At 39.1% G+C, this 20,644-nt stretch overlaps 1 protein-coding gene across 41 annotated transcripts in view; it reads left to right on the top strand.

The window, feature by feature from the left end:
• CEP112 (centrosomal protein 112) overlaps window positions 1-20,644 on the top strand; it is a 537,142-nt gene that overhangs the window by 293,416 nt on the left and 223,082 nt on the right. For 2 of the 41 annotated variants that reach the window (XM_074020164.1, XM_074020178.1), the window contains one exon: window positions 4,444-4,482. The exons of the other annotated variants lie outside the window; for them this stretch is intronic. In XM_074020164.1, the coding sequence (XP_073876265.1) occupies window positions 4,444-4,467 (24 nt within the window). In that variant the 3' untranslated portion in view covers window positions 4,468-4,482. Of the gene's footprint in view, window positions 1-4,443; window positions 4,483-20,644 lie in introns of those variants that run through there. 41 annotated transcript variants of the gene reach the window in all.

Below are 20,644 nucleotides of genomic sequence, written 5' to 3'. Positions count from 1 at the left end.
TCCCACTAATGTTATTTTGGATTTCTTTTGTATTGATGTGTTAGCTGAATCAGTGTTATTGTTCCATCTGGCCACTGTTGATAAAGTAAAACAAAATTAATAATGGATTTTAAAGATTTTATTAAAATTTTAAGAAAGTGCACTAGTCACTGAAATCTAAGCCTCTGTAAATAATTTCCATGATATCTAGAGCAATAAGCTTTTGTTAACTAAAAGACAGTGCTGTCTAATAGTACAAAAAGGTGAAATCAGAAGGTCTGGGTGTCAACTCTGATTGCTACTTGCAAGATTTGTGAACTAAAGCAGATACCTTAATCCCATCTTTTTGAGCACCCATTTTTATCATTTTCAATGGAAATGACAATGCCTACATATTTATAAAGATTTCAAATAAGTCTGTGAAGCTACTTGTAAAATTTTGAAGCAAATAGAATATCTGTACACATATGCACACATAGAATGGTTTTCTAAAATGTAGAATTGAAATCCTGAGTATTATTTAATTGACGTGGTTTGTATTAAGCAGAGCGTTTTAATCAACAGCATCTACTTTATTATATACACTCAATTGTAATCATACAGGACTGGGAAAAATTCTTTCCTTATGACATGAAATTGGTATATGCTATATACCCATATTCAAGGCATCTTTTACTGGACAAAGAACAAAAACCAAACAACCCTTTATATAATTTTCTTCTAATAAAAGTAATATATAGTTTCTGATTTCTTGGATTACATTCTTAGTTAAGTTCCTGCCTCCTTATTGGCTAGTTCTTTGCTTTGGAACTGCATGGAATAAAGGTTAGGTCATAAATATAGTCTGTATCCATGGCAACATGCATTTCTGTTTCAACATTTTGCAGGTAGTTATTTTCCCGCTAGAACTGACTTAGGTGTGCTGGGGGATAAGTGGGTATTTCTTTACCAGAATAAATCTAGTAATCTCAGTACTGCAGGGGGTGGCAAAGGGAGGAGAATAGAAGCTGGATAGCTAAGCTAAGCATTAGTAGGGACCATTAAATTATTAGGAGAGTCAGATGATGGGTGAGAAGCTCAAATAAGTCAGTTTGAGGTTAATGAAGTCAGATCAAGAGGTCAAAGAATAAACTTCAAGAGTCCAGGTAGTTAAAGCAAGAGATAAAATAACATAATTACCGAAAGTCAGGAATCTAATCACAAAACAATTTGAGAAACAGGTGGTAACCTCAATTTAGGAGCAAGCATAAGGTCAGAAATCCAGATCAGAGATTGAGGGTAACAAAGAGGTTTAGTCAGGCAGGTGAGCTAGCTGCGAGCCCATCTTGGAGGCCAGATTCATTTTGGCTCAAGTGTGTGTCCTTCCTTCCCAGGGAATGATCCAGTGAGTGGGAGGGAGAGTGCAAGCTGGTGCCTGAGGTTGCGTGGGATAGAGAGGATGAAAGGAGTTTCTGCACCTTTTAGGTCAACAAAAAGGAAAACAATCTCATAAATTATGTACCTCATCTACTATCAGGTGACCTTGTTCTGTACTCTAGGTAAGTACAACATGCAACTAGTAGGCTACCAATCGTTTTAACAGGGATTGGAAACCCATTGAATACGGATTAGTAGAAGTTACATGACAAAGCTTTCTAATTGCAGAATGTTTTTAGAAGAGCTGTGATCTAAATTGGGTAGAAGATTTTGTTATCAAAAATGTCAATCTCAAAATACATTTGATGTTTATTAGTATTCAGTGAAAAAATTAACTCACATAGCTATTTTAAAATGTTAAGCTAATGAAATCGCATTTACGTTTTCAGTTGTTCATCTCTAAATTTGCTTACTGCATTTCTCTGTGGGTTTTGAAAATCTATTGATATCCGTGGTTTTGATCTAGGTAGTTTTTGTTGCTTGGTTTATTTTAAACACTGTTATAATTAGGACCATTGTGTCTGTAGCTAAATGGTTGAATATCTAAGATGAATAAGTTTTCTTAAATTTCAATTACTGTCTAGTTTTACCAGATGCAAGAATATAACATTGACAAGAATTTAACATTATATTTAGTAAGATGGATTCTTAAAATGGTAGTCTAAAGCTCTCTATAAATTAACTTAAAACCTTTATTTTTATATTATATTATTGTTCTCATGTGTATATGTAATAATCATGTATTATGATTCTAATGTCTATAGGCCAGTTTTCATTATAGAGCTATTTATACTTTTTAAATATACACTTGAATTTATTTAAGAATAGCCTTTTTATGTTAAATCTTATAAAAGCCTCAGCTAAAAGAAACGCAAAAATGTTAATATAATTAAAAGGTAATTTTAAATGTTGAAAATGGATACATAACTTAAAATTAATAATTATGTATTTTATATTTTTAACCAGAGGCAAATAATATTACCATGAATTTAGTTAGTGCATTTTTTCTAGTTATTTGCTTTGGCTTTGCCCACACAATTTCTTTTTATATTAGGTGAATTCATTTTATGAATAGAGAAAAAAAAGCAACAAATAAGAAGGTCACGTACAAAAGTACAAATTATGATAGTAAATTCACCGTTGCATAGCCCCATGGGGTTGCGTTGTTGATGTAGAAGTCGTCCAAGCTTTGACAAATGCAGGGATTAAGAGCAAGGTAACTCCACTCTCTTCTGACACTGTAAACATAATGCAAGGTAATCTGACACTGACGATATCTTGGGGAGGCCCACCTGGTCAGCAAAGTTGTCCTTTGAGGTCAAATTGTCTAGCGAGGATACTGTGTTGCTGTCCTGGAGATATTCAACACCAGCGCCTTCATGGCATTAGAGTGATTTCCTTTCTCTGCATGTATTTTATTTATTTATTTATTTATTTATTTATTTATGTATTTATTTATTTCTTTATTGAGACGGAGTCTTGCTCCATCACCCAGACTGGAGTACAGTGGCGCGATCTCGGCTCACTGCAAACTCCGCCTCCCGGGTTCACGCCATTCTCCTGCCTCAGCCTCCTGAGTAGCTGGGACCACAGGCGCCTGCCACCATGCCTGGCTAATTTTTTTGTATTTTTAGTAGAGATGGTGTTTCACTGTGTTAGCCGGGATGGTCTCAATCTCCTGACCTCGTGATCCACCGCCTCGGCCTCCCAAAGTGCTGGGATTACAGGCGTGAGCCACCGCGCCCGGCCTGCATGTGTTTAAAGTGGTAGTTGCACAGAGTGAACACAGTGCACCAAAATGTACACATAATGGGAGGGAAATGGCATTAGAGGTCATGATAAGGGAGGGCTCACCATGATGATTCTGACCGAGGCAGCCACTGGAATCCACTTCACAGGGGACAGCACTCTCCTTCCTTTCGTTGACTCATTGTTAAAAATTCAACTCTTTGTGTCCCAGTGTTCTAGATTTTCTTATATTTAAGTAACCAAAACTTTAGAAGACTTTACTTTGGTAATGTCCTACCATTGTTAGCACAGTAATTAGTGTGTTCTGAATGACACTCGTATAATGTGGGTGGGTGGTTGCAACCTTAGTGTGTAGCGTGTTTGGGTCGAGCAGCTAATACAGAACTGGCAAAAAACCTAGGTCAAAACTCTGCTTCCTGGAAAGGGGAAGTACAGTTAAGTGGAGAGGGTGTTGAAAACCTTCTCTCCAATTACTTGAATGACATTCTTTATAAAAGTAGTTTTCTAGTGAAGAAGAATTCAGCTTGAATTTTATTCTTCTTCGAAGGCCAAATAGGTTACCTGTCACTCCTGGAAACTCTGTCAAGAAAATAACTTTTAAGGTGTTTCTAGATGCTGCAAATAACATCTTCCTGACACCTAGTCCTTCTGTTTGTGAGTCCTGATGTTGCACCAGAGTGAGTTATGGATAATGCACCTGTATTGGCTTTTTAATACTGATTTTCTGCATTTTTCAGGATAAGGTTATTAAAAGTGCAATTTGGAGGTAGTTTTGTTTCAGTGTAATTCAGTCTCAAGTGAAATATTTCTACTTTTATAATTCTATTTGAGTCTAGAAAAAATATATATTGTGCTTCTATTACCTTTTAAATCATTTAATTTATAGAATAAATGCTTCTATATAGCTATTTTACTTGTAGTAGATATTTCATTTGCAATTTTCCAAAATAGGCCAATGTGCTATGAACCTTCTTTTTTCTTTTTTAGTTTTAACCTAAGAGCAAATTGTTATGGAGTTTTTAACTCACTTTCTTTAAAATCTATTTTTAATTAGATGATTTGGGTAGTTCTTTTAAAATAAAACTAGAAATATCAACATCAGTTATGAATCTCTAGCAGTATCATTCCTCACCAAAAAAACCAAATGTAGCCATTAATGCTTTCCAGTTCATGTGACTCATAACATGTTTTAATTCTCCTTTTGAAGTTTTCTCCCCCTTCAGATAAGCATATACACTGATTGCTTTTTCTTTTGTATTTTTACTTTCTTTCTTTCTTTCTTTTTTATTCTCTACCTAGAGTACCCTCCTCTTTTACAGGTAAGAGAATTTTTTTTCCTTGACATTAGACTTTGTAGTGTTCTCCAAACCTGGGTATTAATTGTTCTAAAATTTTCAACCACATTAAAGTTTTTCTTGCATTTCCTATATGTTAAGTTCTGTCCTCTCTTTCATCTTGTAATTTACTAGTGTCATTGTGAACAATGGTGCCACACTTTAAGTCTTCTGTATAGAATTCCTGCCACAGCTAACCTATTCTTTGGAGTTTGGGTGAATTTAAGCCTCTTCTTCATCTTTACAAGTTGCAGAGGAAATATTTTCACTGAACCACAAGATGGGCTAATGATTTCATTTCCAATTACTAGTTATAATAATAATGGTAGAGGCCGGGCGCGGTGGCTCAAGCCTGTAATCCCAGCACTTTGGGAGGCCGAGACGGGCGGATCACGAGGTCAGGAGTTCAAGACCATCCTGGCTAACACGGTGAAACCCCGTCTCTACTAAAAAAATACAAAAAACTAGCCGGGCGAGGTGGTGGGCGCCTGTAGTCCCGGCTACTCGGGAGGCTGAGGCAGGAGAATGGCGTAAAAACCCGGGAGGCAGAGCTTGCAGTGAGCTGAGATCCGGCCACTGCACTCCAGCCTGGGTGACACAGCGAGACTCCGTCTCAAAAAAAAAAAAAAAAAAAAATAATAATAATAATAATAATAATAATAATGGTAGAACAAGAGTCACAAAACACACATACACTTCAAATAATACCAAATATGCCTTATTGGCTCTCAGAACATTTCTGAATCACTTTAAAGATAATCCGTTGGCTGTATTTCTAAATAGCTCTTGGTCATTTAAGGGATCTTAAAAATGTTTTCCACTTAATAAAGCACAGGCAATATTAGTGAAGAAAGTTCTGTTTGCAGGTTAGAGTGCAGCAGGTTGAAATGGAAAATGTGCTGGCCTAGGCATCTGAAGACCTGGTTTCTTGCCCAGACTTTTATGTGACTTTACCTGCATCCCTTAATGTGTCTCTTTTCTACTGTTACCAGCTACCTGTGTATGCAATAACTTATGAGAACACGTGTTCAAGTTTGGGCCCTATAAAAATGCTATAAAAAATATAAACTTTATTTCAGAAACTTACAGCAAAATGTTGCCTCACCTACAAAATAACTGTATAACTTATGACTTAATTTGAAATCAATCATTTCCAAAAAATATTAAAAGGCATATTGTATAATTGTATAGTAAAATATGCTTTTTATTTTAACTGTTTAGATGAATTTCAGTTTTTAAATGCTAATGAACATATATATAGTTGTATGCATTATATAAATTTAATCTCCATGAAATAAATTGACAGGTTAAACCTATCCAATATATTCTTTTTTATTGATACAATAGTATTTTCCTAATATATTCTATTATTGTTTTCTTAATATGTATGCTGTCCTTTGAAATCTGAATATTCAATTTCAAAACATCAATTCTATATATTTGATAAATCTCAAAATATATATTTCATTCAATGTATTTTTTTTTAATTTTGAGACAGAGTCCCACTTTGTTGCCCAGGCTGGAGTGCAGTGGCACGATCTCGGCTCACTGCAACCTTCACCTCCTGGGCTCAAGCAATTCTCCTGCCTCAGCCTCTCGAGTAGCTGGAATTACAGGTGCCCGGCACCATGCCCAGCTAATTTTTGTATTTTTAGTAGAGACGGGGTTTCACCTTGTTGGCCAGGCTGGTCTTGAACTCCTGACCTCAAGTGATCCGTCTTACTCGCCCTCTGGGAAGTGCTGGGATTATAGGTGTGAGCCACTGCACCTAGCCATCAATGTGTTTCTTTTATTGAAAAATAAAATGAGATGTTTTATTTTGGTGGAGTAAAAGTTTTAGACGAATAAAAGTCTGAAGTTTTGCCTCATTAATAACTTTGACATAAGGAACATGAACCAAATATAACAGAAAGAATATCTATTCTTTGTATTTTAATTTTAAAAATTTATTAATACATATAATAATATAAACTCATAATACATACTTCGATTATATACTATAACCAACAGAAATATGTATTTTCAAACCTAGTCAGCAGGATTTTTTCCCCTTCAACATTATTTGAAAAAATATTCATGGGTGACTTCATTCCCCCTTTACTTCATAAAAGGGGAGCTGCAGTCACTAAAAGTTTTCTCCCAGTATTTCCACTTGACAAAGTTCTCAGTGAAATTTTAAGGACGTATAACTAAGAACAAATTTGGGGTGATTTGTATACAAACATATTAAAATGGGAAATACATAGCAATAAAGCTAAGTTATGAAATAATGAGCTCCTTATTATTTAGAATCTAAAGAAAAAGAGGTAAGGAGAATTTAAGTGTATAGGCTCCATAAAAGTAAATAGCTAATAACAAGAATTTTTTTTTCAAAATTACTTACAGGATATTCATCTGGCTTCTGTAGATTAACCCCAATCTCTTAAACTTTATGCATTTATGTGACTTTACATTGATAATTGGTCTTTGTAATAATGACCTTGAATCACTGTATGGTCCTGGAGTATTTTCAAACTCTTCGAAGTAAGATTAGAGTATTGTTACAGGATCCTTGGGGTGTTGCTTCACCAGCTGGAAACCTCTGTGGCCAGTGGCATCTTTGCTTGGGTTTTGCTCTGGTACTCTGGGCTTGTTTTGCCCACTTGGCCTGGCAGGCTGTGTCAGCTTGCACTACCTGCCTGGATCCCACCAAAGTGGTGAGTAGTATGTGAGCGAGCATGGGGTCCAGCTGCTGTGCACAGGCCGGCAGGCCGGCAGCGGTGGGGCGGGCAGCTCCAGGCATGCTAGCTCCCTGCAAGGTTGCGGCTGGACCGGGCATACCATAAGCAACTGCCATGGCTGACACAGGGAATGTGGTGTGGCGCCCAGAAACTCGGGGACATCAGGAACTGCAGAGCTTTAAAGAGGGTGTTATAGCCCTGGCTTGGGGAGCTCCTGGGTCTGGGCTTCCTGAAGGGCTGCAGCTCTTCTCTGCTTCTCTCTTCTCTCCTCTGTCCTTCTCTCTTCTCTCCTCTCTCCTTCTTGTCACCTGCAGTGTGGTGAGCAAGGGGCATGGGTTTGTATTACACCTCTTTTAGCCCCACCATTTGGCAGGTCCCAAGTTCTTGTCCTGTGTCCAGGAAGAATGAGGTATGCAGACAAGTGGAGGGTGAGCAAGATGAAAAGGAGCTTTTTTGAGCAATAGAACAGTTCAGAGGAGACCCAGACTGGGTAGCTCCTCTCCGTAGCCAGGCTGTCTAGACAGGTGTTCAGCTCTTAGCAGAGAGGGTAGCTCCTCTCTGCAGGCAGATCGTCCCAATGAGCATTCAGCTCTCAGCAGAGAGGGAACCCTGAGGTGGGTAGCTCCTCTTGGCAGCTGGTCATCCTTTGTCTCTTCTCATCTGGCTGAGTTCCGGGCCTTTTATGGGCCTCAGAGGGGAGGAAGTGCTTGCAACTGGTCCATGGATGGCCATGGCAGGCCAGGAAAAAGCACCACAGGTTTCCACTGCTGTCTGCGGAGACCAGCAGCCCGGCTCCCAGGCTTCAGGCCCTCCCTGGCTTGAAGGTGGGGCTTAACCGGGGACCCACCTCCTTCCGCCCAGAAGCCTGTCTGCCTCCTGCCGCCATTCATGGTGCCCAGGCTCTTTGTGCCAAGGGGTGCCTGCATGCCAGCACCAAGCTGCCCTCAGCCCCACCTCAGCCTCCCTCCTATGCCTGTTGGTGCCCAAAGTCTGGAGGGGACTGAGGTGGCAGGGGGCTGGTGTGTCCACAATGCCTCCACAGTGAGCACAACCGACCAGGCAGCAACAGCACCTGGGCTCGGCCCCAGCCTTGCTCCGGGATTGGAGTGGGTGCCGGGAGCAGGCAGAGGCCAGGCGGTGGGAGCAGGCATCTCTGACCCTGCTGGGGAAATGGGGCCGTTCCCAGGCCCCTGAGAGTGCAGAGATTCCTGGGTACATGGCTGCGGCTGGGTGGCTGCAGCTACACCCAGGAAGGCAGGGCTCCTGCCTGCTCCTAGACCCCAAGAGCACAGGGAGGTCCAGGTCCACAGCCGCGACTTGAGTGACTGCAGCTGCACCCAGGAGGGCAGGGCTCCTGCCTGCCCCCAGCTCCCACCGGCTCTGTAGAGCACAGCACTGCCCTGGGCCCAGCTCCGCCTCAGGGCACCTCTCTGTCTGCCCCTCTGTGCCCAATCGTGCTGCTCCCCCACTGTCAGGTGACTCGGCTGGGCCCCATCACAACAGCTCCCAGAGTGGCAGGCTCTGGGGGGCTCCCAGGGGTGCGTTCTGCACACTGCCCACCTTCTCTCTGCATTTTCCCTGCAGCGGTGGCAGGTGAGGGGCAGGTGGCCTGGCAACCCCAGCCAACCCTGCCCAAACGAACCTGATGCTCTTGGGACCGGCTTCACGAGTCCCCAGCTGCACCTTCAGCCACATGCTGGTGGGCTCCCGAGACCAGTGGGGAGGGAGGTTGAGGCTGCAGCAGAGGCTCCAGGCCTGGGAGCGGGTCCTGCCCAGCTGTGCAAGGGTGTGGGTAGTGCAGTAGGTTGCCTTGGGGATCTGGACGGCCCATTGCTGCCATCAGTATTATAGCTGTATATGTAGCAACTTGTCCTCCTCAATATAGTACGCTTAGTTCTCACTGTATGATACTTACCATAAGCTGGTTATCTCACTTACATACAAGCCACACACACCAACTGCAACAGTCCTTCCTGGCTGGGTGCAGTGGCTCACACCTGTAATCCCTTTGGGAGGGATTGCAGCACTTTGGGAGGCCAAGACAGGCAGATCACTTGAGCTGAGGAGTTCCAGACCATCCTGGGCAACATGGCAAAACCCTGTCTCTACAAATAATACAAAAATCAGACAGTCATGGTGCCATGTGCCTGTGGTCCCAGCTACTAGGGAGGCTGAGGTGGGAGGATCGCTTGAGCCTGGGAAAGGGAGGCTGCAGTGAGCTGAGATCATGACACTGCACTTCAACCTGGGCGACAGAGTGAGACCCTGTCAAAAGAAAAAACCCACAAAACAAAACAAAAGTCTTTCCTGTATAAAGTAAAATGAAAGGACCAAGTGGGTAAAAGGTACATACATACGTACACACACACACACACACACACACACACACACAGACACTGCAGGAGTGGCTGTAGTGGCTACAGTAGCACTCTAACCTTTTCTACATGACGTGACCGGTGGAGAAATTAGGTGGTCACTTTACATCTTTACTCATCTGGGAGGTTTTCAGTCCTATGGCATTTACGTCCTTGTAATAATAAAGATGTCGATGGTGGTGCAATGCTCTTTCCTTTAGCCAACAGCCATGAGCAGGCACACCTCTGCCTTTCTAGTCTACGCTCACCCGTAATTTACACAAGAAGCCCAGGTACGTTTGAATTCTGTGACATCGTACTCTCAGAAGCCTGAATGAAGCAGTTCTGATCATGCCTGACCAAAGGTTAGTCACCTCCATACTGTATCGCTAACTAATTGTGTGTGTGACCAGCTGAAGAATGTCGAGGAAGGGGGGAGTATGGCGTCAGGGCCCCAGTTATTAGGGTCCTTGGCTTTCACTGGAAAGAAATTTCCAGTGATGGGGAAGTCAGGAGCGTGGACCGCTTCTCTTGAAATCTAATCCACATCTTGAGAATTCTGCTCCCTTGATACATCTTGGATATAAATAAGGCTACAGCTCTTCTGAAAGGGACACTCAGGCACGTTCACACAGACATCCAGCATGTTAAAATATGACTCGAAGAGGTAATGGGTAGTTAGGTGGACATATGGAGTGGCAACTGCCCGAGGATCAAAACTCTGGAAGATCTGAAACCTGTGTCAAAGCCAGAGTTCCCAGGAGGCACTCACCTTTCTTTTACTTTTCTTTTTTCTTTTTTATTTTTTTTGAGACAGAGTCTCACTCTGTCACTCAGGCTGAAGTGTAGTGGTGCGATCTTGGCTCACTGCAACCTCCGCCTCCCAGGTTCAAGTGGTTCTCCTGCCTCAGCCTCCTTAGTAGTTGGGACTACAGGTGTGCACCACCCTGTCTAGCTAATTTTTGTATTTTTAGTAGAGACAGGGTTTCACCATGTTGGCCAGGATGGTCTCGATCTCTTCACCTCATAATCTGCTTGCCTCAGCCTTCCAAAGTGCTGGGATTACAGGCATGAGCCACTGCACCTGGCTGTGGAGACACTCACCTTTCTAGGAACACCTCTGCCTCAGACTGTGCTGAATTCAAACCTCCTAATAGCCCATCTTCTACCATTTTGTTTCTTTTTAATCATGCCTATGGCCTGAACCTGTCGTCCTCATGACACACCATTCTCCTGCTTCAAAACAGAGCTGACTAGTATTTAATTATTGTATTTAATTTGTTAGAAACAAATTAACCATCTGTCATTATTTCTAGTAGTAACTTTTATCTTTGGAAGGCAAAAGCCATGTTTTCTTATAAGGTTAAATTCTTTTATGCTTAAGGTCTTATGGGAGTTGTTTGTAAAATGAAAGAAAATTATTTTGCGTATGACATTTACAAAATAATATTAGGAGACTAAAAGACCATAAATTAAAATAATGTATTTTTTGAATTTATAAGCTTAAATCCAAGTATGTGTATTTATTGTGTCCAGAATAATGAAAATGGAGGAATAATATTGATACATTTCATATGATTTAAAATAATAAATTTGGTGGCCTTAATATTAATAACACATAATTAAAATGTATGCTAGAACTACTAGTGTGTTATTCTGAAGAGAATATATTATTTTTAAATTAACTTTATTAAATACTAAACAAAAGTAAGGAATAATGAAGCCATGTAGTATTCAAAAACGTGATTAGAATTAAGTGTCTCCTATGAAATATTCAAAAAAAAATTGTTGGGATATGTGCATTTCCATAATAAGTAGTAGCACTCTTACAGTGTATTAAAAATAATTATTGTCCTAAAATTTAAGAAATTATCTTTTAGGAGCATTCTTCTTGTCAGCTGGGCTTAAAACCTCTACATCATCTTTTTAAAATTTTTATCTAGTGTCTGATACGTACAAAGAATGTGTGTCATAATTAATATTTAAATACTAATACATACAACAAAATGAACACCATGAACTGACCACTCAAGTTGAGAATAGGAACATTAATATTATTATTATTATTTTTTGAGGCGAAGTCTTGCTTTGTCACCCAAGCTGGAGTCAGTGGCACAATCTTGGTTCACTGCAAGCTCTGCCTCCCAGGTTCACACCATTCTCCTGCCTCAGCCTCCCGAGTAGCTGGGACTACAGGCGCCCGCCACCTCGCCTGGCTAATTTTTTGTATTTTTAGTGGAGACGGGGTTTCACCGCGTTAGCCAGGATGGTTTCGATCTCCTGACCTCGTGATCCGCCCGCCTTGGCCTCCCAAAGTGCTGGGATTACAGGTGTGAGCCACCGCGCCCGGCCAAGAATTGGAACATTATTAAAACTGCTGCCTGTACCTGCGTGCTCCTTCCTTTCCCATATTCCTGACCACCCTGCCCCAGGGGTAACCATTATTCATAATTGTGTGTCAATAGTTACCTAATAATATTTTATGGCTTTATCATACATATATATATATTCTCTGAACAAAATATTTATTTTTATTTGTTTTTGAACTTTGTAAAAATGGTTGCATATTGTAGATAATCTGATTTGCATTTTTCGTTCAGTAACTTACATTTAAGATTCACCCATTGTGTTGTGCACAGCTCTGGTTAATTCATTTTGCTGTATATGATACCCCACTGTATCAAGATAAATCGTGACAACCACGAGGGACCAGTTGAGTTACGTAGTTCTTCAAATGCTGCTGACTACATTCTTGGGCATGTGCCTGGTGTTCATGTGTAAAAGATTCTCGACAGATTGCTAGGATATAGCTTATGAACGTGTCCAACTTTACGAGGTAGTGCCAATTTAACTTACAGTAAGGTTTTATCATATTACAACCAAATCAGTAATGTGTAAGAATACCCATTGATACACATTCTTGCCAACATTTGGTATTGTCAGACTTCTTATTTTTTGCAAATATGGTGATTGTAAAATGATATCAAAATAGCCTTAATTTGCATTTGTGATGACTAATGAAGTTGGGCACCTTTTCACGTTTACCTATTAAAATGTTGCCTTTTATGACGTGCCTGGTCATGTATTGTCTTACTTATTTTCTGTTGGGTTATTTATCTTGTACTTGTTGATATACTTTAGACATTCTGGATAATATTCTTTTGTAAGTTACGTATGTTGCAGATGTTCCCTTCCAGTTTGTGATTTAGTTTTCCGTTCTCTTTCTTGTGTCTTTTGATGAACAAAGGTTCTTAATTGTATTGCAATCTAATTCATCAATCTTTTCAAGTTAGTGCCCTTTAAGTCATGCCTTTCCTTACTTTGAAGTCATAAAGCCATCTCCCATATTTTTAAAAGTTTTGTCTCACATTTGGTCTCTCATCCACTAAGAACTGATTTTTTAAAAAAGTTTTATTGAGATATAATTTCCATACCATATAATTCACCTATTGACACTGTACAATTCAGTGGTTTTCAGTATCTTCAGGATTGCAAAACCATCATCACCATTAACTGTATCACCTCTGTCCAAAAACTCAGACCCATTAGTGGTCACTCTTCATTTCCACTCAATACTCCCAGACCTAGGCAATCTGCTAATCTAATCTATCTCTATAGATGTGCCTGTTTCAGATATTTCATGTAAAATATTGGAATCACACAGTATGTTATGACTGGCTTCCTTCACTCAGCATGTTTTCAAGGTTCATTCATACTGTAGCATGTGTTAGTTCTGCATTTCTCTTTATTGCTGAATAATATTCCACTGTGTGGATATGCTGTATTTCACTGGTCCGTTCATCAGTTGATGGACATTTTGATTGTTTCTCCTTTGGGGCTGTTATGAATATTGCTGCTATGAACATTCATGTTACAAGTTTTTGAGTTAACATGGGTTATATTACTCTTGGATATAGACCTAAAAATGGAAATAACTTATTTTTGTCTATTGTGTAAGATAGGGGCCTGCTTTTATTTTTCCCCATATAAATAACTTCTTGTGTCAGCATAATTTTTAGAATACATTGGCTTGTCCCATCCCCACAACACTGTAATACCAGCTCTGTCCAATGTGAGCCTGTTTCTAGGCTCTCAATTCTGTTTCATTGGTCGAATTTTTTCTATTCTCTATGATAAGACTATACTGTGTTGATTATGATAACATTATGTTAGACCCACATTTCTTGTAGGGAATATCACACCACCTTTTTCTTTTTAGGGGTGTCATGGTACTATGTTTGTCCCTGTACCTTTTAAATTCATCTTGTCAGGTTTCCTGAAAACTCTTCTTGAGGTTTTAATTGGACTTACACCCTAGATTAATCTGCAGAGAACTGATGAAGAGACTTTCATCACCCTGATATATCTCTTAGTTATTTAGATTGTCCTTTTATGTCTTTCAGACAGCCTTATATATTTTTCCCTAAGGTTTTGCACATCTTTTGATAGACTTATTTATAAGATTCTTTATTTGTTGTCATAGTTGTAAATGTTTTATAATTTTTTTGCTGATGTATAAAAATTGCAGTTGATTTTTGAACATTGATCATTTATTCAGACATCATTCTAAGCTCTTATTTCTAATAATTTGTACATTCCTTTTCATTCTTTATATATACCATCATGACATCTATTATTAGAGATAGGTTTTTTGTTGTTGTTGTTGTTGTTTTTTTGAGATGGAGTATCGCACTGTTTCCTGGGCTGGAGTGCTGTGGTGCAATCTTAACTCACTGTGACCTCTGTCTCCCAGGTTAAAGTGATTCTCTTGCCTCAGCCTCCCAAGTAGCTGGGATTACAGGCACCTGCCACCTTGCCCAGCTAATTTTGTGTGCGTGCGTGTGTGTGTGTGTGTGTGTGTGTGTGTGTGTGTTTAGTAGAGATGGGATTTCACTGTGTTGTCCAGGCTGGTCTCAAACTCCTGACCTCATGATCCACCTACCTACCTTGGCCTCCCAAAGTGCTGGAATTACAGGTGTGAGCCACCGTGCCTGGCCCAGTTTTGTTTTTATGTTCTTGTCATACACTTGTGAATACGAGTAATGATAGTAGACATTCTTTTCTTCTTCCTAGTTTAAAAGGGATATTTTAAAACTTCACAATAAAGAATGAATGAAATTTGGTGACTCTTTTGGCAAATACCTTTTATCTGGTTAAATGATCTTTTCTATTTCTATTTTGCTAAGAATTTTTGTTGTTAAATTTTATCAAATGTTTTTCTGTGTATTCAGATAATCATAACGTTTTCTCTTTTCTTTTGAGACGGAGTATCACCCTGTCACCCAGGCTGGAGTGCAATGGCATGATCTCAGCTCACTGCAACCTCCGCCTCCTGGGTTCAAATGATTCTCCTGCCTCAGCCTCCCGAGTAGCTGGGATTACAGGCACCCGCCACCCCATCCAGCTAATTTTTGTATTTTTAGTAGAGACGGGGTTTCACCATGTTGCCAGGCTGGTCTTCAGCTCCTGACCTCGTGATCTGCCCGCCTCGGCCTCCCAAAGTGCTAGGACTACAGGCATAAGCCATGACACCCAGCCAGTGTTTTTTCTTTTAATGCGTTAATGGAGTAAATTATATTATAGGTTATTTTCAAATGTTACATCAACCTTAGGTTACATTCAATTTTTTTCCATAAGATAAAATTAAGGTAAAATTAAAAGCACTTTGAATTGATCTCTGGAAGGAGACCCAAGATACTTTTGACACTTTTTACATTGGTACTATTTTGGGTGAGGATGAGGTAGTTATTGATGACAGTCAGGGGTGAGTGGAAGATAGTTTACCGTATCTACTTTTGTGGCTTATAAATTCTTATCAATGTCATCCTATTTCCTAATTAAAAATAAATTCATAACATTTAAATTAAAATACTTAGAAATAATTGATAATGAAAATCAGTTTCTCAAATCTTGAAGGATGAAGCTAAAATGAGAGAAATGGGTACACTTAACCTGCCATTTATTTTTAAATGATTAATTGTTAATGAGGTAGGCAACCAGCTTAAGAAGTTAGAAAAATGAAGCAATTTCTGATAGGTAGGACTGATCAAAGAACAAAGTGCAAATAAACAATATTGGGAATAAAAATAAAGCTATGGTAATGTTATCAATAAAAGATATATTAATAACATTAAATTCTAAAAAGGATATATTGCAGATCATCAGAGATTAAAAAATAAGATATTAAAAAAGCATCATGCCAATAATTGGAGAACCTAGGTGAAATGGACAGATTTCCAGGAATACATAAAATGTCACCAGATGAAACAGAAAGCTAAATAATCTAACATAATTAAGCAAATTTTAAAAACAGTTAAAAATCTTTCAAGAAAGAAAACACTGAGTTCATGTAATTTTACAGGTGGTTCTATAAAAATCTCCCATGGGACAGGTCACTCTAGTCTTTTACAAACTTTTCCAGAGAAGAGAGAAAGAGAAAAATACTCTCAAACCAATTTAAGAGATTATAATACTGATACCAAAAGATGACTGATACAGGTAAAGAAATAAAAAATTCCAGGCCAACTCACTCATGAACACACACATACAAATTATTAGCAAATCAAGTCCAATAATGTGTAAAAATAAAGTATGTAATCACCAAGTTGTAGAGAATGCAAGGACATAAAAATTTATAAATGCCAACAAATATCAAATTTAGATGAAGAGGAAAAATTCCTAAACTATAAAAATTTACCAAAACTGACTCTGTAAAAGACTGGAAAATGTGAATCATCCTATAACCATCAGAAAAATTAAAATAGTAGTCAAAATTTTTTCCAGATATAAAATATCAAGCCCAGATGGCCCTACTGGCCAGTTCCACTAAATATTTAGGAACAAATAACTCATCTTATACTGATTCTTTCAGAGGATAAAAAAGTTAGCATCATTCAGCAACTCAATTTATGAGACTAGCATAACATCAATTAAAAAATATGCCAAGGAGAGTCCAGAAAAAAACACCTCAGGTCATTCTCTCAAAAATCATTAGCAAATTATTAGCAAACTGAATCCAGTAATATTATCTTACGGAAAAAATTGAATGTAACCTAAGGTTGATATAACATTTGAAAATAACCTATAATATAATTTACTCCATTAATGCATTAAAAGAAAAAAACACTGGCTGGGTGCGGTGGCTTATGCCTGGAGTCCTAGCACTTTGGGAGGCCGAGGTGGGCAGATCACAAGGTCAGGAGTTCGAGACCAGCCTGGCAACATCGTGAGACCCCTATCTCTACTGAAAATACAAAAATTAGCTGTATGGGGTGGCTGTCACCCCAGCTACTCGGGAGGCTGAGGCAGGAGAATCGTTTGAACCCAGGAGGCAGAGGTTGCAGTGAGCCGAGATCATGCCATTGCACTCCAGCCTGGGTATGCGTGGCCGGGTGCAGTGGCTCATACCTGTAATCCCACCACTTTGGGCAACCAAGGCAGGAGGATCACTTGAGCTCAGGAGTTTGAGACCAGCCTGCACCACATAACAAGACCCTATCACTACAGAAAATAAAAAAATTATTTAAATTAGCTGGACATAGTGGTGCATGCCTGTAGTCCCAGCTACTTTAGGAGGGAGGCAGGAGAATCACTTGAGCCCAGGAGCTCAAGGATACAGTGAACTATGAGTGTGCCACTGCACTCTAGCCTGGGTGGCAGAGTAAGACCCTGTTTCTAAATATCTAGATAGACAGACAGACAGACAGACAGACAGATAGATAGATAGATGACTGATAGAAAGATAAAGAGATAGTTTTTTTTTATTATTATTTCAAATTATACAGGGAGAGTTTCCCATTGACTAGCTGCTGTCTCTAAATAAATAAATAAATAAATGTGTGTTTTGTAATTTCAAAGTATATGGGGATTGTTTGCAGTTACAAATATGACCATTTTGTAGAACCAAGCTGACTTGTCTTCCCCACACACCCAAACAAAACCAAAAACAAAATATACAGATCTTCACCAACAGCAACCCAGAGCTCAAGCATGAGTATGAGAGAGTTCCTGGGGCCCTAGAGAAGTGGAAAAATACTGGGCGGACAGTAGGATCATTGGACTTTCACATCTGCAGTACCTTTCTCCCCGTTCTGCCAGGCACCAACTGCATGAAAAATCTCCCCTCAACTCACAGTTTCTATACTGGAAAAAGAGAAATTGAGGTGGTCAGCCAGTTTCCCCACTTTCTTGGGTTCCCTGGCAGGAGATTGGTCCTTAACCCATGGATAGCTTTATGACTGAAGGGAGAACTCCTCCTGAGGACAGGCAAAGACAAACAGGGAAGGTGGGACTACCCACCTTCGGCCAAAGGACACCAGATGTGAGTGTCTGTAGGACGTATGTTTTCCAGGTCCCCCGGACAGAACCTGGGCAGAAACCTTTAGCCAGCCTTCCCACACTGCTGGGATAATCACTTTGGGACTTCCGCTATTTGGGAAAGGCAGTGTTTCCACTATTTACTAGAGCCAAGGCGAACCTGGGTTTAAGGTGTCATCTGGAGCTAAAGAAACCTAGCAATAAAGATTCACTAAGCAAGTATATTCAGTCAAAACCCAAATGATCTGGACAGAGAAAACTGTATAAATAATCTTTCAATGCAAAGATATAGACATATACCCACAAGAAACAATAGCAAACGGTACCAAAAGGACAAAGCAAAAATCCAGTGACTGACTTGAACAAAAGGGCAGTTTGTGAGCTCTCTATCCGACAATTCAAAATAGCAGTTTTGCATGGACACACAGAGGGGAACAACAGACACTGGGGCCTGTCAGAAGGTAGAGGGACGGAGGAGGGAGAGAATCAGGAAAAATAACTACTGGGTAGTACTAGGCTTAATACCAGGGTGACAGAATAATCTGTACAACAAATCCCCATGACACAAGTTTACCTCTATAACAAATGTGCACATGTACCCCTGAACTTAAAAGTTTTTTTAAAATAGCAGTTTTAATGAAACTCAGTGACCTCCAAGATAACACAGGAAAACAATTCAGAAACTTATCAGAGAAATTTAACAAAGGAAATAATTTGAAAAACCAAACAGAAATCTTGGAACTGAGAAATACATTTGCTGAACTGAAAAATTATTCTACACAGGCTCTCAGTAGAATAAGCAGAGAAAATAACCAGTAAGCTTGAAGCCTGGCTATTTGAAAATACACAGTTAGAGGAGAAAAAAGAAAAAACGAAAAGGAATGAAGGTACAGAAAGTTACCTCAAAAGACCAAATCTAAGAATTGTTACTGGCATTGAAGAGGGAGCTGACCAAGAACAAGGAGTAGAAAGATTATTCAAGGAAATAATAACAGAAAACTTTCCTGAGAAAGATATAAATATCCATGAACATGAAGGTCTTAGAACACCAAGCAGATGCAACCCAAATGAGACTACTCCAAGGCATTTAATCAAACTCTCAAAGGTCAAGGCAGAGAGAAGATCCTAAAAGCAGTGAGAAATAAGAAGTAAATAACAGGCTGGGCACGGTGGCTCATGCCTGTAATCCCAGCACTTTGAGAGACCAAAACAGGCAGATCACTTGAGTCCAGGAGTTTGAGACCAGCCTGGGCAACATGGTGAAACCCCATCTCTATAAAAATACAAAAATTAGCCAGGCACAGTGGCCTGAGCCTGTAGTTTCAGCTACTTGGGAGGCTGAGGTGGGAGGATTGCTTGCACCCTGGTGGTGGAGGTTGCAGTGAGCCAAAGTTGTGCCATTGCACTCCAGCCTGGGTGACAGAGTGAGACTTCATCTCAAAAAGCAAATAACATAAAGGAGCTCCAATTCATTTGGCAACAGCCTTCTCAATGGAAATCATACAGGCCAGGAGGGAGTGGAATGATAGTTCCAAAGTGCTCAGGAAAAAACAAAAACTGTCACCTAAGAATATTGTATCCAGGAAAATTGTCATGTCATCCAAATGTGAAGAAGAGTTAAAGTTGTTCACAGACAAAAGCTGAGAGAATTCACCACCAACAGACCCATCTTGCAAGAAATGCTAAAGGGTGTTTCTTCAAACTGAAGGAAAAAAAATAATGTGCAAAAGAAAACTTTTAAAGGCATGAAACCCCTGGTTTAATGTACTTTAATTAAGTATATGGACAAACGATTAATACTCTTTTACTGTATGTGTGGTATGCAATTCACTCATAACTCTAGTAGAAAACCCCAAAGACAAATCGATCACAATAATAGCTACAACAATCTGTTAAGACATAGGTGATTTTAAACTATATAAACTGAGAAAACCAAAATGTTTGTTGTGTATGTGTGTTGGGGGTGGGTGGAGTTAAAGTGTAGAATTTTGTGTGTGTGTGTGTGGTTTTTTTTTTTGGTCTTTTTTTTTCTTTTATTTGTATCTAAGATAAGTTGTCATCTCTTTAAAATAACTTGTTATGTCCACAAAGTATATGAGGAATTATTTTTGCTTTTATTTGTGTTATTTTGTCATTGGTTTCTCACTTAATTGCAGTGTTGTCAAAAATGTCTCTGATACCACCAATTTCTTGCAGTGTGTTGACACTTGTATTTATATATACATATAAATATAAACTTGCTTCAAAGTTTCATAACTTTCCACATATAGATTTTATACATTAAGTTCTTTCATTTAATATTCTATTTCTTCCATAAATAGTTAATACATTTTTCATGAATGATGAAATCCACTACAAGAATGGATTTGTCTGTTTTCCCCGTAGTTCGAATTAAGTTTGTTGTATATTTTTGACACAAGTTCCTTATCAACATATATGCTTTGCAAATATTTTTTCCCAGTCTGTGGCTTATCTTTTCATTCTTTTAACTGTGTCTTTCACAGAGCAGAAGTTTTCAAAATTTTAATACTGTCCAACTTAACAATATTTTTCCTTCATGGATTATGTTAGTGTTGTATCTAAAAACACATTGTCATATCCAAGGTCCACTAGATTTTTTCCTTTGTTTTCTTCTATAAGTTTTAACGTTTTGTGTTTTACATTTTGATTTATGATACATTTTGAGTTTTTGTGAAATGTGTGAGATATAAACTTTATGTCTAGATTTTTTTTTTTTTTTTTGCATTTGGATATTTAAATTGTTACAGCACCATTT

This window comes from Macaca fascicularis, chromosome 16 (assembly GCF_037993035.2).
Source record: "Macaca fascicularis isolate 582-1 chromosome 16, T2T-MFA8v1.1".
Taxonomy (NCBI): domain Eukaryota; kingdom Metazoa; phylum Chordata; class Mammalia; order Primates; family Cercopithecidae; genus Macaca; species Macaca fascicularis.
The sequence above is the reverse complement of the archived record's forward strand: the minus strand, read 5'-3'. Positions and strand labels throughout refer to the sequence as shown.